Here is a 26,502-nt window from a genome sequence, read left to right as displayed (position 1 = left end):
CCTAAACATTAGGAAGAACTTCCTGACAGTAAGAGCTGTTTGACAGTGGAATTTGCTGCCAAGGAGTGTGGTGGCGTCTCCTTCTTTGGAGGTCTTTAAGCAGAGGCTTGACAACCATATGTCAGGAGTGCTCTGATGGTGTTTCCTGCTTGGCAGGGGGTTGGACTCGATGGCCCTTGTGGTCTCTTCCAACTCTATAATTCTATGAATGAAATACTGGACAGAATGAGACCTAATTGCCACTCTAGCTAGTATCCGTTGCAAGGACTGGCAGTGGTTTTCCAGGGTTTCAAACAGGAGTCCTTCTTAGCTCCACTTGGAAAGGCCAGGGCCTGAACTTGTGACTAACATGCAAAGCACATGCTCTACCACTGGGTTATTGCCCTTCCCCAATTCTGCCTCACTGGGTTTATTTCTTAAACTATGAGTGCAGAACTCTTTAGATCACACTTGTGTCTCCAGCTGTTTTTGGACTACAACTCCCATCATCCCTAGCTAGCAGGGACGATGGGAATTGTAGTCCAAAAACAGATGCGAGACACAAATGTGGGAAACCCTACTTTAGCTTGTCTCCTAGCTATTTGAAAGCCACTTATCTGTAAGCAGGGGTATACCAAGGAGGTGGCCACTTCTCTCCTTTCTGAAAAGAAAACCACACACACACAACACACACAGAGCTTACTGTGGGGCTGGACATACTGCAAAGCACAGTGCTTGTGAGACCAGTCACCCACCAACTTAATTCACTCCAAGGTGTAAATCTGTATCTACAGCTATAAATTAGCACATGCATTTTATGCAAATTTGCGCCATGGGCCTCTAAGTAGCTCACAATGCCACCTGCATGGCTCTGTGACTCAATGACTCTGTGATGTGGGCAGGACTTCAACTACATGACATTTCCCCATGTAATCAGCACCAGATCTGAAGAATGGATGCCAATTCCATGCCATGACCAGGTTCAATCCGCGAGAGTTATTTAAATGGCGCCCTAGATGTGCAGGAGCTGCTTGGGCTTAAGGGACCCCTATAATGCTTTAGTTGGGTCCCGTTTTATCCCAATATGAGATTAGTAGAGTGCTTTTTACAAGGTGCAGGAGGACTAAATTGACTGTGAAAAGCAGACAACACTGTAAAACATCAGACGTGATGGAAAGCACCTAATGCTGGCACAATTATGCCTACTCACGTATTACACAACAACATCTCTTCTATATTTTTTTCACCCTCATTTTACTGAGGATCCAGGTGATTGCTTTGCTTCGTTCAAACAAAGAGCACTCTATAACATTTTAGATCATCTTTGCTGACATAGCAATAGCCATACCTAGAGAGGCTGACACATGAATTGTTTCATGCAGAGTTGGGAAAAACAAAGCAAGTTTTTGGATTTTGTATAGTGTTAAGACATGGCTGCACCATCCTTCCTTGATCCACGAATGCTTATGCTGGTATTTGTACATCATGAGAAGACTAAATTAGTCATGTGTTTGTTTAACTGTGTTTATCCAACGGATCTTGAGGCAGTGCAAATAGTCAGATACCACCATCCTTGGATAATCAAGAGTTCGGTTAAATTAGTATTGTTGAAATAGGATCTAAAGGGGCCATGTAGCCTACTTTTTAAAAGGACGGTTCTTTGTTTGAAGGACTGCCTGGTTCAAGTCTGGCTTAAAGAGAACAACAACAAAACCCACAAAGCAGGTACCTTGACTTTGCCCATGAAGTCAGCACCTGAGCAGCAGACTGAGCTGTCAAACAGATCACCCAGTCACAATCTTCTTCACTCTGTGAGAAATACTGTATTTCTATGTAAGTTATAGTAATTGTCTCTAAATTGGCATGCATATATATATATATATATATATATATATATATATATATATATGCAAATCTGTGTCCTACTCTGTTCTCATTTTGGGGTGATACATTTCCTCTTTGTGACGCTTCAGTGGCCACCCTAAGAGGTCATTCTGATAGGTTGTATATGTAGGTATGGAAATGTAGATCCTCAGCTTCCGCTGAGCAGACAAATGTAGAATTAAGTTGCCTGGATTTCTTCAAATTCCCCGTTTCTCCAGGTGAATCCCATAATAAGCCTTGATTTTACAAGCACTACTGGGCATGCAGAAAAGAAGATCTGGCGTGGAGTGTCAGTATCAGGGGTGGGGAACCTGCTGCTCTCTGATGTTCTTGGACAGCAATTCCCATCATCCCTGACTATTAGCCAAATTGGCTGGGGTAGGTGAGAGATGGTGTCCAACAATATCTGGAGGGCCAGAGGTTCCCCACCCAGGCCTACATGGCTGGTGCCATATTTAAAAATTATCATTCCATATCTGCACACTTTCTGCACATCAAAAAGGCATGTCCCCTCAAATACTAGCATGCACAAGGGACTGCCGATCTGATTAAAATGAGAGGGATAGGGAATCCTGAGCTTGCAGATTATTTCTGCAGACCCAACGACCCATTTAAATAAGGCCACACACCAGTTTCCATGTACATTAGAGGTCAATCACTCAAGCATGAGGGAATACCAGCAATTCTACTGTAGACAGGGGTTCTACTCATATTTAACACATTTTATATGCTGCCTGATTTTACAAAAACCTCTAAGTGGCTTACAATAATATTAAAATTGTCAACAAAACATTTAAAAGTAATTAAAAGCAAAAGAGATGAAAGCATATAAAATATCTGTGTGTCTGGATAGGCTTGCCTAAACAAAAATGCTTTAAGCAGGTGCTGAAAATTATGATCGTATGTTCTTTTCTTATTCTGGATAAAATCCAGTTTTAGATTTAGATTCTTCTTATGTGTATTATATATTCTACTTCATTCTAAAGCCACAAAACAGGGGGAGAAGGAAGAATTGTTTGGATTTGCAGACAAACAGGCTTCTTTGCTACTGCAGAACATTCCCCATGGTTTTGAAGTTGCAAAATGTCTGTGTAAACATTTAGCACCATATCTAATTATATAGTTCATTGTTCTGCGACTTGGGCACTGCAACCCACTTTTAATATTCACACAATCACACTATAGTTTTCTGTTGCCAAAATGCATTTGCTTAATTGCTCTTAGCAACGGTAATATTGGATCACATGGGGCCTCTCTGAGTGTGCTAAGCTTGGTTTAGGTGGGGACTGGGAGAGGTACAGTCAACTGTCAGCCACTAATTAGTGACTAATCCCACAGAATGAAATTCCCACACATCAGCAGGGCATCATTTTGTGACTTCCCAATTAGCATCACAACACTTGTTCAGCTACTGATTGGTTGGTTGGCTGATTGTGTGACTGTGGAAATGGGTAAAAGCCCCCCATCCAAACAATGACTATCATCAGTGCAGGTAAGATTTTTTTTTTTTAATCATCTACAGTACTGTCTTATTTATTTTATAGTACACTACTTTGATTATTGCTTTCATTTTATGGATCAATGGTCTCGTTAGATAGTAAAGTTCATGTTAAATTGCTGTTTTAGGGGTTGTTTTTAAAAGTCTGGAACAGATTAATCTGTTTTGCGTTACTTTCTATGGGAAAGCACGTCTTGGTTTTGAAACGCTTTGGTTTTGGAACAGACTTCCGGAATGGATTAAGTTTGAGAACCAAGGTATCACTGTATTAACAATAACAATAACAACAACAACAATAACAATAATAATTTTATTATACCCCAGCCACTCTGGGTGACTTAAAACATATCTAAAAACATAATAAAAACATCAATCGTTCAAATACAATTTCATCTCACTGATTTTCAGAGGAAAACAGCAAACACTGTTTACTCCTTAGCAATTCCAGAGTATGCCAATGACTTCAATTGCCATACTCTAGTGGTCGCTTGAAGGCAGTAGGAATAATATGCTCCTAAAGTGCATTTGCATAGCATATAAAACAGGGAGCTATGTCTTTAAAACTACTAAGCTGACACCTCAATATGAAGTACACTTACCTGAGAGACAGACTTCAGAATTTATCTTCAACAAAAGTAATATAAAAACAGAGGAGAAATTGACTGTCTCTGGATGACAGCCAGAAGGCAATGTTATGTAAATAGTGAAGGAACACATCTTGTTCATGCATGGAAATTCCAAGAAGAGATTGATCCAAGCACAGTTGAAAGTAGAAACAAATATGCACACGTTTTTCATACACACGGCCTTTACAGCGAATGAGGCCGTTCACGTTTCCACTTGTCCTGTCCCTTTCCCCTGGGAAAACCCGCTCTTTACCACTGAATCGGAGTAAACATCAACTGGGTTTTCTGCGAATTGATGTTTGTGGGATTTCCAGGAAAAAGCAGTGGGAGAAACAGAAAACCTCTTGGACCTGTGCCTATAAAGTATGGACAAAAATGAAAACCTCTTGATTCCATGCTTTCTAGACACAGGACAAGTGAAGTGTGGACAAGCCTAAAGACACAGTGGACAAACACTTTCAACAGACTGCAGTGCAGAACATACTAATGCTAGATGATGGTATAATTTGCTAACTGTCTAATATAAGCATTTCACCTCTGCCCAACCAACCACAGTCACATGGTGCATCTATCACAATGTTTACCAAGGACCCCATGTTCCTACGGTGCGGTCTTATCTACATCATCTCTCCCAGCATAGCTTCATTTCCCATTTGTATGCCATCCAGGCAGCTTATCTTTCCAGATGGCTGAAACAATATTCAACCGAGGCCAGAGGCACTTTGACTTCTAAACTTAGTGTCAGGCTATTGTTAACTATAGCTGGAAAGCAATTTCCAAGAAAATTATGACCAAGCCCTTTTAAGTGTTGTCTTAAAAAAGAATCAAGCAGTTTTTCTCATCATCTTTCATGTGGTTTGAGCACCACCCCCCCTTTAATTTTGCCTAAAGGTTTCAGAGTATTTCCCATCAGAAATCATTCCCTCCCTTGAAAAGGCAAATAAGAATCTGTATAGCTACTCAGGAATCTTTCCCGCTATCACTTTCGAGCTGAGATGAAACTATAGGAATTTTATCTTCTTTTCGTAAACTGCCCTGGAAGCTTTGCTGAAGTCTTATGAATAAATTAAATAAGCCCCCATTATTTAAATAGAAAAATAGGTTTGTATGCAGAAGCTAACATAGCAGGATGCAAATTTAGGCTAGAAACCTTCTAACTGTCCATGTTAATGGAGACTTTTGACATGCAAGTGCTTTCAAACAAAGAACTCCCCCAACTGCATCCCAAAGCTACACAGTTGGTTAGCCTAACCTTCTCCAAAGGATTACTGTGAAGATGAAGCTTGGGGACAGGTGAGTTAAGAAACCCATGTGTAACCTTTAAGCTCTATGGCAAAAGAGTGAGATGGAAATGAAGTAAATAATAAAAGAGAAGATGCAAGCTTGAGTCACCACAAACGCTCTTGGCCACTGCAAATATTACCCACACAGACACAAATAAAGAACTGAACAATTCATGAAGCACTTGGCAATGTTGTAAGCTCAAAGCTGGACAAGTATGCTTCTTTGTCTGTTATCTAGCTAGAGAAAATAATTCTAAAACTCATGGGTATGACATACTTGACAGCAGACAAATTATGTCTTGCCAGCGCTTGCTGTCTCACACATGGGCTGTTGCAGTGGCAAACAAGTTTTGCCAAATTTGTACAACTTGCAGCCGCTCATTCCAGATTGAAAGGTTATTGAAATCACTGTGGTGCACAGATTTATATGCACATCAACTGCATTATGAGACTTGAAGCATTAAGAACCTCGCCCACATACCTTCTGTCCTAGTCAGTGTGACTGTAAGGGATTCAAATGCGTGGTGCTGGGATTGCTCCCCCACTTAACTAAATGTGATGGATGGGAGTACTAAGACTATCTAGATTAGGCTGTTCTCTGGTAGGATCCAGCAAATAACTGGCTGCCCTGACCTATTTAGGGGCCTTCTACTGGCTGGTGGCCTGTCAACAGGCTGTGCTGTTGGTGGCTGCAGTGGGGGTGTCTACAGCAGAAGAAACCTCTGCTGCATTCTAGTACCCTCCAGCAGTGTAGACTGGGGGTTAGGATTGCTTTGCCCACCTGTTTAATTAAGTAGACTAAAAACATATGTGTAGAATATCTGTAGGTTAGAAATGTATCAAACTAATTTTATGTGTTGGAGAAACAAAGCATTTACATGAACCAAGCAAGAAATCCTGGGAAATTAAAACGTATAATAGAATGTAGAGGCAGAAGAATTGTGGAAAGTGTAAACATAAGCATGTTTATTCTGAGGTGTTTGCTTTCTTTACTGGAATAAGGAAGCAAATCCTTCAATAGCGTCATTGTTTATTGACAAAGTATTTAAAGGATTTACTCATTTAAAAAAGAAGAAGCTTGAAAAAGTCAGATTGTGTTGAGAGTGCATTTAAAGAGCATCCACTATTGTGTCTGTTGGTTCTGGGGGAGGGAGATGGGAGGGACGGTCTGACTAGAGGAGGCCTGATGCTTTCTATGCCTTCCTCCCTTTTAGCATATTTTTAGCATGATTTTTTTAGCCTTCCTGATACCTCTGCTCATATCTATGACCAAAATGCATTTCCACTTTTTAGTCTTCACATTCTATATACAGCTGCTTTCATTAAACAAATGCAAGTAGCAATTTGCCATAAAGGGCAATCTTTAATGCTAATACTTATATGGTCTACTCCTTACACCGAGAAAGCCAATCTCGTCCAATATATTTATATATAAATATAAAAGAAAACAACAATAATGGTAGTGTTTCCACTGTAATAGAGTGGTTCTTCCTGAACTAAAAAAAATATTGGCTACGTTCCCTTGATACTTGACTGTATTTGATTAGGCATATGGGGACAACAAAAGTCAACAGAGCAACACTGTAGTCATAAATCCATTTACTAGGAAATGCTCAATGGGGTTTTATTTCTGTGTAAACATTTTAGGATGAGACAGAAAGTCAGTAATATGTAAACCAATTATGTAAATATGCTTTGATCGAATCCTAAAATGTGACATTTTGCCCTTCCCCAAGTCAGAAGCAGCTACGTAAGTCTCCCATCCCCCAGGTTAATTTATGAGTGCCACAACGCCTGAAAGCAGGAGTTACCAAGGATCATATAACTGGAGATACTAAGTCAAGCTTACATAAAATCATAGGATCGGAAGGGACTCAGAGGGTCATCTAGTCCAACTCCCTGCAATGCATCTGAGAAAGAAAGAAAGAAAGAAAGAAAGAGCCCTTCTTGGACATAATGACTCACAGAAGTCCCTAATAATAAAGAAAGACGGTTGCTAAGTTTTAAGATGTAGGAAGGATTAACAGTAAGTGCTACCTGTTGCAAAATTAGCAGCTGGCTTTGTGTCTGGTGCTCCTAACTGAAATCTGGCACAAAAGCTATCATACGTGCAAACACATGATAAGCCTCCCCCAGCACTAAGACAATGCAACATCAAACATCTGCTCTTTTGCATTGAACTTGTTAACAGCATTGCTTTGATACAAGCACAAGCCATTAGCACCTGTTATCCCATAGATTTGTTTTAGCAGTTTTCATAACACATAATTTTAGGTGCTTATAATTATAAGTATAATCTGTAACCTTAGTTAAACCTTATTTGAATACCTGATTCTCTGTCCTCAACTGGCAAGTCCAAACAATACCATTACTAAATGGAGCAAAATATGCACACATAAAGTAGGCTGATGTGTAAAGACAGTTGCCTTTTAACTTGTTTCCTTTCAGCAAAGCAATGTGACAGCAGAGCTACAGATGTTCGTTGAAGAAACTAGCCAAAGTGAAAGTATGAGAAATGATTGTGAACCGGAAGAGTAAATAAAATTTGTGCAACCTGTTCCTAAGCAAGTCCTGCTCTCTTTATTGGTGCTTACTCCCACCTGAAGCATGCACAGGACTGCAGACTTACTCTACTAGTTTGATCTCTTGCAGCACTCACTCCAGTGAGAAAATGTTTACTTTACTGAGCAGCAGGTTCAGTGGCAGATATATATAAAAAAGAAGTTACAGGGATGTGGTAGACTTCTGGAAAGGAAAGTTGCACTGTACAGCTTTTCTTGATTTACAACTTGAAGCATGAATCAACAAGTATTTAAAGTCAAGCAGCAGATGGAACGTAAATTTCAATGGGACTTTCATCCACATGTGTTTAAGATTAGGGTGTTAGGCTGTGATCCTAAACTCACATTATTTGGAAACATGTTTTACTGAATTCAACAGATCTCACTTCCAAATAAAACATGTTTGGAATTAAAGTTTAATTTTATTTAAAAACACATTAACATTTGCCAGATCAGGACAAAAAGCCACCCAAATTAGTATGATGAATGGGAGCCAATGCTAGTCCTGGTCACAGTAGACGCATTGAAGTTAATGGGCATGAGTTAGGTTTACCAATTTCAATTGGTCTACTTTGAGTAGGACTAGCATGTAATCCTTTGTCCCCATTTTGGTACTCAGAGGTAAACTGTCTCTATAAACTGAAGTTCCATTAGTTTCCATTTAACCCCCAAATTACAAGGCTATTCCCACTATGTTGTCTAATCCTTTTTTTAAAAAAAAAAATCCAACCAGTGACCACTAGCACATTTTGGGGTGGTAAATTTCATAATTACTTCTGCTTTGCAAGCCGGACCATAAAAGTTAACAGTCCACATTTTTACAAGCCCACCTAATAAAGAATACCTGTTTGTGTCATTTGTGGCACATCAGCAAACAGTCTGGAAAAAAACCCTCTTTCTCATTAAGTTTACAATGCCTTCCCTATCTTGGTTGCCTATCTTTATGCACCACAGATCAGTGAGCTAGTTAGTGACTATTTACAATAAATGCACCCTAAAACCTATCCATGTTTTCCTGAAAGGCAAGTCTCACTGCATTTAAATTGGCTTAATCCCAAATAAGTAGGCACAGAATTGCAGGCTGAATTGCTGACTGCCAAGCCTCTGCCTGAAGAGAAGGCCGATATAGCCAGAACAAAATTGCCTCTCTTGGAGAAAAAAATATGTGGGGGAACTCTGTATTTCATTGGCAGGTCATGAAAACATTTACAAATAAGAGATGCGCACTTAGTGCATACTCTTGAAGGCAGACAGGTGCAGAGTACTAAGCACGACAGAATCCAAACCCTTGGGGAGTGGGCATTTTCCTTCATATGTCAACACTACCTTTAAAGTCGTGTTGTGCATTGATTTTTCACTTATTGTCTGCCCCACTGGAAGCCTGTTGTCCGGCAGTAAGGCAGGATATAGACGTTTCAAATAATATTTCCGCCACATATCCATAACCTCGGAGCTTAGTGAGTACCAACTAAAACGTTACTGAAATTGCGAGAGGAAGAGAGAGAAAGATGCAATAAATTCAATTCTCTCTTAGCCTGGGAGAAACTCAAGAATAGGGGGAAATGAGATTGGCTTCCTTTTCTCTTCCCTGGCTTTAGCAGCCCAAAGCATGCCACTCCATACGAAATGAGATTTAGAGCTGAGCAGAAGTATTCATTGGAGCCTTTTATGGCCCTGGGCAGGCCTGCAAATCCTTGTAAGTCCCAAATTACAAGGAGGTAACGACTTGTGGAAGAAAGGCGCTTTAGGCCCGGCCGTTTCTATCCCACAACCCCTCTTGCATAGGTCCATAAGCGAGATGGTGGTCAGCTGTGGTCTTCTCGGTAGACTCCATGTTGGTCGGCAATTTTCCTCCCTCCCCGTGGCTGGGCGAGGGTGGCGGAGGCGGCCGCTGGGCCCCGAGAAAACGGGCCCAAGCCAAGGCAGAGTTCGCGAGGGCCTCTAAGCCCCGCTCTTTCCCTCACGCTCACGAGGGCTTTCTTCGTATAGGTATCTCAAAGGCGCCCTTGCGCCCCTTTATTCCCCTCCCACTGCCACCACGGCCTCCCCTCGAGCGTCGTCAGGCACCCAGCGCGTCCTCCAGCCGGCCAGGCCTCGCGTGCCCCGGCATGGCTCCCGCACGCAGCCCGCCTCTGGGCCTGCAGCTAGCGCTCTCCCTCAACCATTCCGGCGCCGCTTTCCCAACGAGGCGGCTTCGCTCGGCGTTCTAAGCGAAGGGCCTTACCTGAGCGCGCCTCTTCCAATGGCTGCTCACCTGAGGCCCCGCTCGGCCCAATCAGCTCGCAGCTCGTCCCTCTTGCCTTGTATCCTTCAGTGAAAGAATCCAAGTCCTCTTGGGAAAGTTTACCTGTAGGCGCCTTTGGGTTTTTGTTGCTTCCCGGCGCGGTGCCCTAAACGGCAGAGGGAGGGAGGGCGGGCAGGCGAGCTTAGCCAGTCTCCTTTTCACATGCGAGGGGCGGGCAGAAGGGGGCTTTACCTGTCCCACTCCTACCTCCGCGGCTGGCTGAGGGAGAAGTAAGAGGGGGGGAAGAAAAGCAGAATTACCAGTAGCTCTGGTTCTGCCGTCCCGGGCGCTCGCTTGCTCTCGCTCGCTCGCTCGCTCACGCGCGCACACACACACCTTTACCTGCACAGACTTGAAAGTCCAGTTTCACCAGAGAGACTGAGGCATCTGGAAAAGGGGAGAGAGTTCATTGGATCAAACATGTCACAAGAGACGGACAAGTAAGTGATCACAGCCAGCTTGCTACTTTTGCTGCTCCTGAACGGATCAACTGGTTGGTTGTGTTTTCTTTTTTTAACCCCCCTTAAAAAGAAAGGGGAAGGAGGAGAAAAAAAAAGCAATCTCGGTGGTGGACCTACTGGGATTACATTTCCTCTTTTATACAAGGCATAAAAGAGGTTGAATAGCACCCACAGGAGAACTGCTGGATTTCACCTTGCTTTCCCCATTCCTTTTCCAATCTTTTTTATTTATTGATTGTTGTTCATTCTGAACTCCCAGTGTCCCTTCACAAACTTTTGGGAGAACTTTGCTGCTTCTTTTTGCAATTTCTTCCCTTTCCTTCAGGGCCTAGAGATGAAAAGCGATTCTTGGCTTTTGTGTGTGAATGCAACAAAAGAGCTTTTATATACCGGATCAGAAACACGGCCATCTTCTTCCCCTTCTCTTGGCACTTCTGTACCTGTGTTGTCGGACAGAAAGAAGTAGAAGATGGAGCTCATGGAACTCATTTTATTCCAAGCCACTCTTTTTTTGGGTGTGTGTGTGAAAATATCATAAAATAACTGCATTGTCGAAGGGTGTAAAGGAAAAATGACCGTGTCTCTTGTTCTCCCATACGCAGTAAGAGGAAGTGATTTCATGCAAAAGTTTTGTCTCCCTTTTTCAACAGATTGCTTGTCATTTAAAAAAGGAAAAAAATCCCAATCAGCATGACATTGAGGGTTTCTACACCAGATGAAAACTTCTGTAAAGTTCTCTTCCTTAAAAGCCAGCACACTTGTGATTCGTACATAGTGGGTCTTGATTAAAGAAGTTGGAATGGTTAGGGAAATCATAATATAAGGACACCTTGAAATAAGCATGGCAGCCTAGTGCTTAAGGAAGTTTAAAACAAATCCAAGTAGCGTTAGCATAAAAGCTTCCTTGAACTTTAACATAGCAACTGTGAAGGACATCATGATCCTGGCACTAGTGTGTGCATGTGTGTATGTGTACACACGCTGTAGATTGGCTTCATCTAGTTACTTCTCCTCTAGCCACTTGCCTGTTCCTGCTTACCTGCATGCGCAAAGTGAGGAAAGATAGGAAGTTTTTCATAGGCTGCTTCTCCACCACCACCCCAATTGTATTATTTTTTCCTTTTCAGCGGACATTGCTGGCTCCTTTCTTACTGGTGACTTCAGATCAGATCATGCTCTTGATGCAAAGGAGAGGCCAGCACCTTGCAGTGGGCTGGAACTTAAGATCTGGAGTAGTATAGATATATATTTACCTTGAATTGTTCTTCTGAGCTTGTTCACCTCCCTGCTACACACACACATGTACAGAGGGAAGAAAGTCCCTCACTGGAGCTGTGGCCTAGGCTGACCTACAACATACATCTGGAAAGGGGGAGGAAGAAAAGAGGGAGGGTGTTATTAAGCAAAGTGGTGGTTCTGACCATAGACAGAGGGTGCGGTATCTGACAAATCTCTAACATGAGAAGGTTGTTAGGTGGGGGGAGACTGGCTGGGTTGAGAGCCGAGGCACATTAAGTTTTGTAACCAGAAAATAACTGTATTGTACCTCCTCTGCCCAATGTTTGTGTAGGGGAATTTACTTGTGTATGGTCAAAGTTTCAAAATAAATGGGTGTATTATGACCACTCAACTGCATTTTGTTGCACTGTCAGTTTTTAAAGAACTCCATAAGAAGGTTGTTAAAGTGTGCATTTCAATACATGGTACCGACTAAATTGTGTTAGAGATTGTGAGCTGAAAGGTGATGGTAATTTTGGTTTCATAATCCAGAATGAAGGGGTATACAGTTTCACCACCCCTTAGGACAATTGGAAGTTGATGGTTTTGGTCTGTGGTACTTTTTGTGTTACAAAATAAGCTGTGCCCATTATGTTTTGGTATGAGGGACAATAATTTAAAATAAGGAGTTTGATCAGTATCTGAAACGTGCATATCTGAAATGTGCTCAAATGTGAGTCAGTCAAAATGTATTGAGAGTTTTGAACATTCTACTCTTTTTGGTAGAAGGGAAGAAACAGGTGTAGGCTGGTTTGGTTTTTGAAATACAGTACAGTGCATTTCACCCTCTGTGACTATGGCTATAGAGATTCATATATTCATGATACACATTTTGGTCTAGTGCCAAAACTTAATTTGTGTAGCATTTAGGTTGCATTATCCTTGATTACTTAACTTGGTACTATGACCCACTGCGTTTGTGGGACTTTCTGAATAATTGTGCACAGGATTGGTCTGCCAGACATATACTGTATTACCGCTAAGGAGTTGTCATTTACTTGATGTAAGAATTGATACAAAGATTTGAATACTTTTTTTATTAGAGAAACGTTGTTGTTTTTTTAACTTCATGAAGGTGCTAAATGTTTTCAGTTAAGCCATCAAGTATTTATAATTATTTGCATGTGCAGTAAGACACATAGAATTCTTTTCATATTACTATATACTGACCAAAGTGGTAAAAATAAAAATCTCACGTGATGATTTTTACATCACTATGCTCACTGTCACCTATTCCAGGTTGGTTGTACCAGTAGAGATTCTTAGTCTTTGTATGATGGATACCACATTTTCTTCCATCATCTTATTCACCGAAAGCATCTTGAAAGGCTTCTGAATTAAATATCAGCCTTTTTTTGCACTCTGGTACAGCTGCATTGAACTTGTAAGGATGCAGGGAAATGAAGTTAGGTAGAGTATAGACATGGCTATGTCTGCACTCACAGCAGATCTTGAAGCCATATGTCAAGGCACAACTATTTAAGCCAGGAGTTTTGTTGTGGGGCAGGCTTTTGTTGGGGGGGGGCAGAACCTCAGATTTGTATTGATTTGTATTGATTTTGATTGACGCGGGTGGCACTGTAGGTAAAACCTCAGTGCCTAGGACTCGCCGATCGCATGGTTGGCGGTTCAAATCCCTGTGGCGGGGTGAGCTCCCATCTTTCGGTCCCAGCTCCTGCCCACCTAGCAGTTCGAAAGCACCCCTAAGTGCAAGTAGATAAATAGGGACCGCTTTATAGCAGGAAGGTAAACGGCGTTTCCGTGTGCTGCTCTGGTGCTGGCTCGCCAGAGCAGCTTCGTCACGCTGGCCACGTGACCCGGAAGTGTCTTCGGACAGCGCTGGCCCCCGGCCTCTTAAGTGAGATGGGCGCACAACCCTAGAATCGGACACGACTGGCCCGTACGGGCAGGGGTACCTTACTGATTGATTTAGGGGGGCAGCTGCCTTCCTGCCCTCCCTTGGCTATGCCTATGGGTGGATTGGATGGGTAAATTTTTTAGTCCAATTATCATATGTATTTGTCTCTTGAAAAGGTCTTCAGAATTTGCTTGTTAATTCTCTTGTCTTATGTGCTACTTGAAAACCCACAGTCTAAGAATATAATATGCATTATTTTGTGATATCTTTCAAAGTGATTGCACTCATTAGTTTTGTGAAAGCTATTTTTTCTGCACTGCTCCCCTCCCCCCCCCCCGTCCCCACGATGTTTATTGGCCTTTTTCACCTCTTGGAAAATATACAGAAAGAACCGTTCCCTGCTTGGCAGGGGGTTGGACTCATGGCCCTTGTGGTCTCTTCCAACTCTATGATTCTATGATTCTAGAGAGCTGAGGAACAGAGGGATGAGAACAAAGGCTGATTTACACAACTCTTTTCATGTAGATAGGCTGCTTGAGTGGATCATTGAACCTGACTGCATGAAGAGGTGGCTTTCTGATGTCACTGTTCTGTTTGCCCATCCCTACATGGTGATGCAAGGTAAAGGTGTATAAACCTTATTGAGTGCTGATGAGTGAATGCCAGTTGCTACTGGACAATTTCATCACACAGGTTGAATACCATCAAATACATTTAGGTGTGCATTGAGTTGCAGTGGCATTGCCAATTTTTTTTCTAGGGAAAGCTTCAAACCTTAACACCTGCATGACAGGTGAATTTCCCATTGCTGCATCAAAGGGGCTACCTATGTTAGTCTGTTGCAGAAAAAACCTACAAGGAACACTGTGGCACTTTAAGGTATATGTCAGATTTATTTTAAAGTTTTGAATGTTCTGCAGGACATCTGCATGTGCTTTACATCCGTATGCTGGAAGAAGCTTCACTTGCTGAATTTCTGCTTCTCATACTGCTGTGAAAGGCAAAGAGCTCTGCCAGAAAAAAAGTTGGCAATAAACTGTACGAATTGGCCCAAAGTGACAATCTGAGAAGATGGCTTCGCCATCATTCTTGTTCTGAGTAGACTGTGAGAATGGAAGAGAATGGATATATTCAATAGAAAGATAACATATCAACATATTTTGTCAAAGGTTGCAGGACAAGGGAGTGGGTATCTTTCATCCTGAACGTGGACAGATCCTGCAGCTGTAGAAAAGAGTGGTAGAAATGATCAGTGTGCTGGCGCAACTCTCCTATAAGGAAGGGTTGCAAGATTTGGGGGTCTTTAGTTTAGAAAAACAGTGGGGGGGGTGACGACTAAGGTGTATACAGTGCTGTTTTTCTAGAAAAAGAGGCGCCAGAACTCAACATGAATGCTTCCATTGTTCGCTTAGGATGGCAACGGCACCCACCTGAGAGGTGCCAGAACTGAGTTCTGGTGAGTTCCGGGTGAAAAAAAGCCCCGTTGAAATCCCTTCTCAAAACCCACCTTTTCCACGAAGCTTTTGGCATATCCCATAATGCCCGTGGAACTAAATCTCGTCACATGCAGCTGAAGCAACTGCATACTCCTTCGCCCTCCTCTGTTGATTTCTCTGTGTTGAATTTTCGATTGTGAGCTCCTTGGGGCAGGAACCTGCTCTCATACTTTGCAAAGCACCATGTGCATTGCTGGCACCAAACAAATAATATGAACGCCATTATTTTTATAAGCGAGCATGTCATGGTTGTATATAGGGTATAGTGGAAACCATTACATTGTGTTAGGACCCAAGGGGTGCACATTTTGTACCAGGCAGTTGTGATATCCTGGACAGAGGGGCAATCATCTCAAGAAGGGGTTTCATTTATTTGGGGTTGGGAGCAGGGCCAGCCTGCCCATGAGGCAAGGGGAAGGGTCCCACCAAAGCAGCAGTTCCTGATGTCAAACCTTCTTACCCCCTTGTTCCTGATGCAGATCTTCCCTGACCCCTTCTTAGCTGACAGGTAGCTATTTGGGGGTCTGTGTCAGGTGCCAAGATGTCTTTGGCCAGTCCAGGGTGGGAGGAGTATTGTTTGTTAAAAGACTGCTTGAAGGTACCGTATATATGATAAGATTGGCTGGAGGTTTCTGAATTTGCATCTCCTGGTGGCTTGATTGTTTTGAACTGAAAGCCAAATTAAAACTAGGAGAGTCAATAGAATTTGGTGACCTCATGGATGAAAAGCATGAAAGAAAAACAGAATGAGGGCGGGTCTGTAATGGGCTCTTATACTGACTTGTTTGCTCTTAAATCAGCATAAGGATGGAAGCCTTTGTGCAGCGTTTTCTCCTTTCTGGATTTGCTTTCCCCCCTTCTTCTGTACTTCATTCCACAAGTTTGACCTCACAGTCAATGTCTCTTTAAAACTTGCACAGTTAAACTTAAAGTAAGCAAACTTTTAAAGAAATTAGAAGTTAAGCATGAACTTAATTCTCTTCCATTGAATGAGATTTACAAGTGCTTAACTTCAGCGGCACTGTGCCCAAATTCAAGTTCAGATTTTGATCCAATAGATCACACTTGCTCTCTTGATATGTGCAAGGGAGTGGAAGACTGTGTTGGAATTTTAATTCACGTGGAATTACTGCAGTGGGGAAGAATCCAACACCAGAAGCTTGTGGAAATTGAATATCTTGCTTGGGAATCTTTCCTGCAAGGCTACCAAGGTTTTCCAAATCAGTTTGAATGTTTCCATAATACTGTAATAGTAATTCCTCCATGAGAATTATTTTTTAAATTCTCCCATGAAGGGAAATGTTATGTATGTTTGAACTGCCCTTGAGAGAGATAAATAAATACATACTGCAGGGGAGCAATTATAGTGCTATGTGGTATATATGTTTAATTACCTCTAAGTGGGAAAAACTGGGATAGGTTTGGTGCTGTGGTGTGCTTCCATATAGAGGAAAATATTTTGTGTCTTGTTGGTAACCGTCTTGTTATAATGTATCCTGCACAAATCATATCTTTGTTTGCATCCAAATAATAGCATTTTCTTTATAGCGTTTATTTGGGGTGGGGAAGGAGTGGAATCCTGAATGTTTAAAGAGAGAGAGAGTAGTAGCTTACCGTCATGTCAGTTCACGTCCATTTAATTGAGGTTGTCTTTGTATATTATGAAATACTCCAGGCGTCAGTGTTGATGGTTGAGGGCAGCAGGAAACAGACTGGAAGACATGAATGCAGGACAAAAAAAAAAAAAAAAAAGAGCCCAGCACTGAGGTCAGAAAAAGGTTTTGCAGAGCGAGATTTAGATCAGCATTTCAGAATGTTATACTCTCTTTCATGTAATATTTATTAAAGTTCAAACAGCAAAAATTGTATATACCTCCTGTGTTCTAGGGCAAATAAAGGTAGTATTTTGCAGATATCTGGAAACTTCTTACAGCTTTTGCGGGGAACTTAACACTGAAATTTCAATATGGGGAGACCAGTGGAGGAAGGGCAGGGTCATGGAAGAAGGAATCAGCTATAGAAGTATATGTGTTTCTTTCTGTTACCTCTGCTTGCATGCCCTCCAACATTTATCCGATGAAAATAGGGACATCCTATTCAATTGTTGTTGTTGTTGTTGTAATTTTTCTGTTTATACCCCACCCATCTGACTGGGTTGCCGCAGCCACTCTGGGCGGCTTCCAACATATATATAAAACATTAAACGTTTTTAAAAAAACCTTCCCGATACAGGGCTGCCTTTAGATGGCTTAGGGGTCAGATAACTTCATGCACTCCAACATTTCTCCGATGAAACATTTATCCAATGATCATTTATCTGATGAAAATAGGGATATCCTAAGGAAAACCGGGACTTTCTGGATCAATTCAGAAACTGGGATGGCTTCTGTAAATCTGGGACTGTCCCTGGAAAAGAGGGACACTTGATATCTTCAAACACTCTTACTAGGTAGTCGCCCCCTCTGAACACAGTGGAACCCTTGACCAAACTTCCATAGTTTTGCGTTGCTAGTTGGAGCCAGTGTGGTGTAGTGGTTAGAGTGTTGGGCTGGTCAACCATGAAACCATTAAATCCCTGATCAACCATGAAACTTACTGGGTGACCTTGGGCCAGTCACACTCTCTCAGTCTAACCTATCTCAAGGTGTTGTCGGGAGAATGAAATGTGGAGGAGCTTCTTGGATATAAATGTAATCAATAAATAGTGACGATAGGATATGGGGATGAGGATGATGGTTTGGGTTAGGATGCTGGTGCAACTGAAATTGCAAGCCCTGCTTTATTCAGATCCCAGTCTTGCCCAAAATACCAGCGAAAGGTGGATGAATGGAAGGCTGCTTAAAGAATCGCAACAAACAAAATACTTGAAACCAGGGCATTTTGAAACGCATCATCTGTCTGTACATATTTTAAGTAGGAGGGTCCAACTTTTCCTTACGTACTTCTAGTTTTTATGTGTATTCAGTCTGAGTGGAATTTAAACTACTACTACTACAAAGCTTGTCTTGCTTGGGTCTCACAACTTTATTGGGGTTCACTGAAGATGATTGCTTGAAATTGCTTGTATTTGGGTGGCTTCCCCACTATATTTAATCTCCAATAAATATTTATAGCCCCACTTCTTTGTGTGAAGAAGTACATTTCTGGCCCAGAGGTTTTAAAACAAGGAACATAATCCCTGCCCCCACGCACACAGAAACAAAAATAGTTCAAACTTTAAAACAGTGCATTCTAGATGTTTCCCAATTTCCCAAGCTTAAGAGACAAGCCTGGAAAGCACAGAGAAACATTCTAACCCTCAAGAAAGGATTTCTATTCCGTCACTATTCGAATAAGGAAACATGGCTTTGTCCCTGGAGCTATTTTGACGGTATCTCCTTCATCGGAGCCCTGCAGTCTAAAAGCTGTCTCGCCTGAATTCCTTTTGCAGTTTTAAATAACTTACAGTGGTGCCTCGCAAGACGAAATTAATTCATTCCGCGAGTTTTTTCGTCTAGCGAATTTTTCGTCTTGCGAAGCACGGTGTCGGAAAAGTTTTGGAAAAGCTTCAAAAATCACCAAAAACCTCAAAAAAGGCTACCACACGGCGTTCTATGAGTTGCTCCTCAAAGTCAAGTTGCAACTGTATTAACGGTGTTAAGAAAAAGGAAACAAACTTGCAAGACGTTTTCATCTTGCGAAGCTAGCCCATAGGGAAATTGGTCTTGCGAAGCAGCTAAAAAACCGCAAAACCCTTTCGTCTAGCGAGTTTTTCGTCTTGCGAGGCATTCGTCTTGCGGGGCACCACTGTAAACCTGACTCCAGCGGGTGAGCTAAGTTAGTGCTAAAGCAGGGGTGAGAAGGGAGCAGAGATGATTCCTGCACTTTGGCCACTTCTAGGCAAAGAGATTTGCAGGTGTCATTCACACTTTATAATGTGTGACACTTGCAAGGCTTGCTGCTAGGCTACAGAGACTTGCTGTTGGGTAGCCCAATACAAACCATCATCTAAACCAGGGGTCAGCAAACTTTTTCAGCAGGGGACTGGTCTACTGTTCCCTCAGACCTGGGGGGGGGGGGACTATACAGTGGTACCTCGGGTTACATAAGCTTCAGGTTACATACGCTTCAGGTTACAGACTCCACTAACCCAGAAATAATACCTCGGGTTAAGATCTTTGCTTCAGGATGAGAACAGAAATCGAGAGGTGGCGGCGCAGCAGCAGCAGGAGGCCCCATTAGCTAAAGTGCTGCTTCAGGTTAAGAACAGTTTCAGGTTAAGAACGGACCTCTGGAATGAATTAAGTACGTCACCAGAGGTACCACTGTATTTTGAAAAATAAATATGAACGAATTCCTGTGCCCTACAAATAACCCAGAGATGCATTTTAAATAAAAGGACACATTCTACTCATGTAAAAACATGCTGATCTGGCCCAATTGCCTTCTAAATCCGGCCCGACTGTCTGCGGGCTGGATTTAGAAGGTGATTGGGCCAGATCCGGCCCCCGGGCCTTAGTTTGCCTACCCATGATCTAAACTCAAAGTACTGTTTTCCCTGCCTCCTAAGCATTGCTGTGCTTCCTGGGGGAAGCTGGAATCTTGCCACAGCCTCAAGTGTAGCATGTGATTCATGTACTAATATACCGCAGAGCGCTATTCTCCATTCTTAGGTGTTGTTGGAGTACACCTGGCTTAGTTGACTGGGGCTGCAGTCCAACAACACAGGTGGACTAAATGCTGGAGAACGCTGTTGCACAGAAGCACTTGGCAACCTGGCACTTGGCAACCTGGTGCCCTCCAAATGTTTTGGACAGCCATTCCCATCAGCCCAGCAAGCCCAGCACTGTTTTTTTCTCAAAATCCCAAGAAATCATTTTTAAAATCTTTGTCACTTTACACAGTGATTTACCGAATAACACAAGGGGGGGGGGGATGGATCCCTGCCTAGAGGAACTTACAATTTAGCAGGGCTAGAGGTGAGCAGGCAACAAAGCCAGGGTGGGGTAAGAATTTGGAAATGCGAGGTTAGCAAGGTGTTGTGGTTAATTCTGAAGTGCAGGCATTCTTTATTCCAATCCCCATAGTCATGTCCCCGTAGCCTGCCTTTTCTAAGACTGCAACATAAAAACGAACTTTTGAGTAAAGCAGATACAGTGATACCTCAGGTTAAGAACTTAATTCGTTCTGGAGGTCCGTTCTTAACCTGAAACTGTTTTTAACCTGAGGTACCACTTTAGCTAATGGGGCTTCCTGCTGCCGCCACGCTATTTCTGTTCTCATCCTGAGGTAAAGTTCTTAATCCGAGGTACTATTTCTGGGTTAGCAGAGTCTGTAACCTGAAGCATCTGTAGCACCCAAGGTACCACTGTGCTGTGGAACCAATATCAAGCCATCTCTTTTCTTTCATGGAGGTTCAGGTGAATTCTGTGTCCAGGGCAGCTGTCTTCCAGCTCCATCTTGTATGCAGGCTGAGACCCTACCTGCCCGCGGACTGTCTTGCCAGAGTGGTACATGCTCTGGTTATCTCCCGCTTGGACTACTGCAATGTGCTCTATGTGGGGCTACCTTTGAAGGTGACCTGGAAACTACAACTAATCCAGAATGCGGCAACTAGACTGGTGACTGGGAGTGGCTGCCAGGACCATATAACATTGGTCCTAAAGGATCTTCACTGGCTCCCAGAATGTTTCCGAGAACGTTTCAAAGTGTTAGTGCTGACCTTTAAACCCCTAAATGGCCTCAGCCCAGTGTCTCCACACACATCGCTCAGCCCGGACACTGAAGTCCAGCTCTGAGGGCCTTCTGCTGGTTCCCTCACTGTGAGAAGTGAGGTTACAAGGAACCAGGCAGAGGGCCTTCTTCGTAGTGGCGCACGCCCTGTGGAATGCCCTCCCTTCAGATGTCAAGGAAGTAAACAACTATCTGACTTTTAGAAGACATCTGAAGGCAGCCCTTTTTAGGGAAGTTTTTAAGGATTGATGTTTTTAGATATGTCGTAAGCCGCCCTGAGTGGATGGGGAAACCCAGCCAGATGGGTTGGGTATAAATATAACAACTACTACTACTACTACTACTACTACTATTACTATTCCTCTCCCTTCTGCTTCTCCCCCCCCCCCCATACTTTGCTCAGAGTTCAGGTTGATGAAGTGCTCTAATCGACTCAAAAGATTGCTTACTGTTCTGTAGCATTTTTGGTTCGTCATAATCAGTAGCATAGTGGCAAATTCAGAAATGTGTGGTCCCCTCATGATAGTCACAGCCACACGCTTCCTAAGACTATAAACTTTCCAAGATTATATAATAATCTTATAATTGTACAATAATAATAATTAGGGATGCATTGATCGTGGCAGACTAGCATTCGAAATTTGCCAGGCTGCAGACCCATTTTGCACTTGTGACCAAGTGAAGATTCCCGGGCGCCAGGATCTAGAAGTGCATGCCTGGAGATCCTTGGATCTTGACTGTTTTCGCATGCTAGCAACACATCCTGTGGAATTCTATCCGTTGTGTTTTATCTGCACTATCAGAATACATTTCGGGAACCAAAAAGTCGTATTGAGAAATATGACTTCCAAGCCGCCTGGCCCAAAAATGGCAACCAGGCATTCCGTTTTGGTGACTGTATTGACAGCGGTTTAAGGAGCTATTCGGTGCCTCGATTATATATATGAGTAGTAGTAGAAGAAGAAGAAGAGTTTGGATTTGATATCCCGCCTTTCACTCCCTTTAAGGAGTCTCAAAGCGGCTAACATTCTCCTTTCCCTTCCTTCCCCACAACAAACACTCTGTGAGGTGAGTGGGGCTGAGAGACTTCAGAGAAGTGTGACTAGCCCAAGGTCACCCAGCAGCTGCATGTGGAGGAGCGGAGACGCGAACCCGGTTCCCCAGATTACGTGACTACCGCTCTTAACCACTACACCACACTGGCTCTCTTACTACACCACACTGGCTCTCTTACTACACCACACTGGCTCTAGTTTGTAATACTAGCAGTAGAGCCAGTGATATAAATGACTTTAAGTCAAGTGTGTTCTGACCATCACTAGTTTTTATTCTGTGGAATGGATACATTGTGCTACTCACAGCGTTTTCTTAGATTTCCAAATGTGCCTAGAATTTTGGGTAGGATCTCTCTCAGCCCTGCCTAGAGATACTTGAGACTGAACCTTAGATCTTTTGCAGGCAATGTGTGTGCTCTGACCCTGAGCCATGGCCCTTTCCCACATCGTCTGCTGTTCATAGATGTGAGAGCATCACCAAGACAGAGATGTAACCAACGTCAGCTCAGTGGGCCTGCACCACTTACCTGCCCTCCCTCCCTCCAGCCTTGACTTGTCAGAGGGAGGTCAGATAAGCAGCAAGGCCCCCTGCGTCATCCACAAATGCTCACTCCCGATGATGGTGAATAGAAGAAAGGCAACCCCAGAAAACCTTGAGAAAGCAGGCAGAGGAGATGGGGGTTTCTATCAGTGATCAAACCAGACTTAGACTGTTTTCTGAAAGAGGATGGAGCCCATCTGCCTTTTCTCCCTGTGCCAAGTCGAGAAACAGCATAACAATGAAGTGATCTCATAACCGCTGTTCGCATTTTCCCTGGTGGAAATGTATTGGTGCCTTTTCTTACAGCTTATTATTTATGAGACTTATTTAAACACTTTCCTCCTCCTGTTTGTCTGGCATCATTCTTGCCACGAAACAAACAAGCAGCCCAAATAAAATAATTATTTTTTTTCAAAAGTTTGTTTCGTAATTAAATATTTATTGAATTGCTCTATCTCTAATTAATCTTGGCAGGCAGGGAGTGATTTCTTGGTAATGATGCCAGGCTCAGAAACGTATAGAAGTTAGCAGTGCAGTTCTTTCTCCAGCGTATCTGTGCAGAATAATGATCTGTCTTGCCCACATACCTGCCTAATTCCCCTGCCCCACCTCCCAATACGAGGTGTAGGAGGATCAGTGTTAGACCTTGGCATCCTCAGGCAGTTGCTGGTGTCTCGGCGCTTTGAAAAGACCACTACCTACCCTTGACTCTCTGATCCTTGCTTCCATTGTCTGTTTGTGTGCATGGTTGCTTGCCAGTGGCTCTGTGCAAGCAAGCAGATGGTGCTGAGGATCACAAAGGCATCCTGCCAAGGATCTCTTGAGACCTGTAGCCCTTCCTGGCAGGCTGTGAAGCACAGACGGGGAACCTGTGGCTTTCCAGGTGTTGTTGGACTTCCAAGTCCCATCAACCCAAGCCAACATGGCCAGTGGTCAGGGATGATGGGGTCTGGAGTTCAACAAGCCACAGGTTCCCCATCTCTGCTGCAAAACAAAACTAGGATAGATATTTAAATAGGTAGTGCTCTGAATATAAAAGTAAAGAAACTGTGTTCAAAGGATAGCATGCCATGACTGAGTTTCTAAGGATGCCCTGTCCAGCGCTCTAAGAATATTCTCTCCCGTGGTCTGAAAATGTCTGTGGTGATTTGAGAAGAATTAATATAATGTTTCTCAGACTTTCTTAAACTTGCTCTTCCTTCTGAGCTCACCACAACCAAGGGTTTGATGGGTGTGTAAGAATTATCCAGTGCCTCCATGGGCAATCCTAAGAACCTGCAGAGCAAACTAATATTAAAAATTTATTTGTTTTAATTTATTGACTGATTTAGTTATTTGAATTTGTATATCGCCCTTCATCCATAGATCTCAGGGGCAGTTCGCAAGATAAAAATACAAGATGAGAAATACAAAATGCATAATAAAAACAAGAATGAAAGCAAACCAATAACCCCCGTCCCCCAAAACATTGAAAAGGGTACTGGATGTTAATCAGCCAAAGGCCTGTCAAAGAGGAGCACAACAAACAGAGCAGATCTTTTCTCCAGAAGACTCTTAGTTGCTTTTCCTGCAATAGCATCTCCTGAGTACCCCACCAGAGGTGGTTGGTTTCTCCAGCTTTCAGAATCCCCCCTTGGAATTCCAGGCGGAGAGATCAAGAGAGACCCCTCCGGCCACAACTTGTCTTGTGGGTCACTCTCGAAATTCTACCGCTCTCGAACTCCTTGCCAGTTTCACACTCAGCTTTTACACACCTGCTGGAAACCTGTTCAGGCTTATGCAGGCACCTAAGAACACATATTTCCATAATAGTGAACTGGTTTCTGGTGTTAACTTCTTTATTGCATGAGTTATTTATTTGTTTATTTTAATTTTTTTGTATTATCATGGTGAGCTACGCTGATATTTTTTATGAATAGTGATATGGAAATATTTTTCTAAATAACAGCAAGCCTTTGGATTAGTCTCATCTGTTTTGTTTTTTGCTGAGTTTGAAGGTGGTTTTGACTTGCTTAATTTATAGATTGGCATCTACCTCCGGGGTCATTTTCAATTAGCTGCTACATCAAAGCCTAGCCCTAGGGGAAGGGTCAAGGCTAGGTTGAGGTTGGCTGCATCAAGATCTCTGGCCTTAAGAGGCCTTTGCTATGGAGCAGACAGGAGCTGTTGGAAGAGGGAGGGCGAGGACAAAAGGCGCAGCAGCGCCTTCTCTGCACTTGGCAGAGCTGCTGCAATGTGCCGTTGGAGAGCGCCATTGAAAATGTAATCATTGGGCTCTCCCCCACGTTTTTATCATCTCCTCCCGCGTCTTATCTTCCTCCCCCATGTTCCTTCTGCCACTCACTCTCAGGAAATGGTACCTATAAAAAGTTATTTCAATGAAGCGTGGTGAGATAAGCAGCAAGGAACTCTTTTTCAAACGTCCAGGGGAGAGCGTCAATACTCGGTAGTTACAGGGAGAAAAATGACAGTACAGTGTTGTTGTTTTTTTGGGGTGGTGGGCAGGTGGAGGCAGAAGCACTGTGTGAAATTGTTGACCGGTGTGTCCTCTGTGTTCAACACTAAACGAAAGAAAAAGCACATTTCACTAAAGTAATCTAGGGAAGCTCAGTTCCGCAAACTATGAATTATGTCGCTGCAGCAAGGGCACATGATTTATATCATGCATTTTGCTATGCATTCGCTAGTCGTAGGGAGGGCCAGAAACGAACGTGGTTGTGTCTGTACCATACATTTAAAGTGTACTCTTGTACCACTTCTAACAGCTATTTCTCCCAAAGAGTCCTGGGAATTGTAGTTTGTTAAGGGTGCCAAGACTAATTAGGAGACTCCCTAACAGAGCCACAATTCCCAGCACTCTTAGCATACTACAGTTCCCAGGAATCTTTCAGAGAAGGGGAGCCAAATGTCTTTTGAAAACCTTTTTACTTAGATCTTTACAGCATGATTTTTCTTTTTCTGTATTTATTTATTTTTGATGAGGTTATTATGGGTCTTCTGTTGCTTTTCATAATTATACGTTGTACTCTTCCTTGCTGTATTTTTTGTTAATGTGCAGATTATGAATTTGTAAATAATTAAATATATATGGAAGCCGCTGGGGGAGGTCACTGGGAGATTTGGAACGTGGTGTCAGTAGTATGCTGATGATACACATCTCTATATTTTGTTAACTTAAGAATAAGGGGAGTCTCTTCAGCTGCTGGGCTGGAATGGACTATGAGGGCCAATAAACTGAGACTAAATGATGGCAAGATGGAAGCATTGTGGGCTGGTGATTCTTGGATCCAGGAACTGGGTAGGCAGCCCCTTCTGGATGGGAGCCTAGGCTCCCTGAAAGAGCAGGTACATAGTCTAAGGCTACTCCTTGATCCAACACTATCTCTGGAGGCTCAGGTAGCCTCAAGGACACAGAATGCTTTCTTTGAGCTATGGCAGGTTCACTAGGAATAGGTAGGTTAGTTTTTGGGAGGGTGATCATTTTGATCATGGCTATTTTGTCTGAGAGAGTGAAATTCATGTTGTTCCATCTCTTTAGGTCTTTGTTTATTTGTCGCTGCAGGGGCTTGTAGTTGTGGAGGTATAATTTATTGAGGTTTTTGGTTATTTGTACCCCTAGGTATCTGAACTTGGTGTGGCAAAGTTTTATCTTGGTGACCTTAGTGAGTTCTTTTTGGGTGTGAGGAGGGGTGTTGAAGCACATAGCTTCTGACTTTGCAAAATTTACTTGTAGGCCTGACACCACTGCAAATGGGTTGAGTTCTCTGATTAGGGAGGTTGCTGTGTTTATGGGGTCTGGTGTTGTGACCATTAGGTCATCTGCAAAAAGCCCTAATTTATAGGTTCTGCCTTTTATCTCCTCTCCCTTGATGTCTGTGGCCGCTCGGATTCGGATTGCTAAGGGTTCCAGAGCCAGGATAAATAAGAAGGGAGACAGTGGGCATCCTTGTTTTGTGCGTCTTTGGATTGCTATGATATTAGAGTCC

The 26,502-nt window shown here is 42.8% G+C and overlaps 1 protein-coding gene and 1 long non-coding RNA gene across 4 annotated transcripts in view; one reads left to right on the top strand and one right to left on the bottom strand.

Annotated features, from left to right (window-relative positions):
• Positions 1-1,888: 1,888 nt before the first annotated feature.
• Positions 1,889-26,502, top strand: part of GRHL2 (grainyhead like transcription factor 2) — an 86,762-nt gene continuing 62,148 nt past the window's right edge. Inside the window, exon 1 of one of the 3 annotated variants that reach the window (XM_083517302.1) lies at positions 1,889-3,355. Coding sequence is in view for 2 of the 3 variants with exons in the window: in XM_083517300.1 (XP_083373426.1) it covers positions 10,536-10,555 (20 nt within the window). In the remaining variant the exon portion in view is untranslated. Of the gene's footprint in view, positions 3,356-10,156; positions 10,556-26,502 lie in introns of those variants that run through there. The other 2 variants (XM_083517300.1, XM_083517301.1) reach the window with 2 other exon arrangements.
• LOC310713430 lies at positions 8,178-10,049 on the bottom strand. Its single transcript, XR_014529237.1, has 2 exons — positions 9,107-10,049; positions 8,178-9,068 (listed from the first exon to the last, which is right to left on the bottom strand). It is a non-coding gene; the product is annotated as an uncharacterized lncRNA (long non-coding RNA).

Source organism: Podarcis liolepis (genome assembly GCF_965112155.1).
Source record: "Podarcis liolepis genome assembly, chromosome: 8".
Lineage (NCBI taxonomy): Eukaryota > Metazoa > Chordata > Lepidosauria > Squamata > Lacertidae > Podarcis > Podarcis liolepis.
Note: the sequence above shows the minus strand (reverse complement) of the source record. Positions and strands in the feature narration are given on the sequence as shown.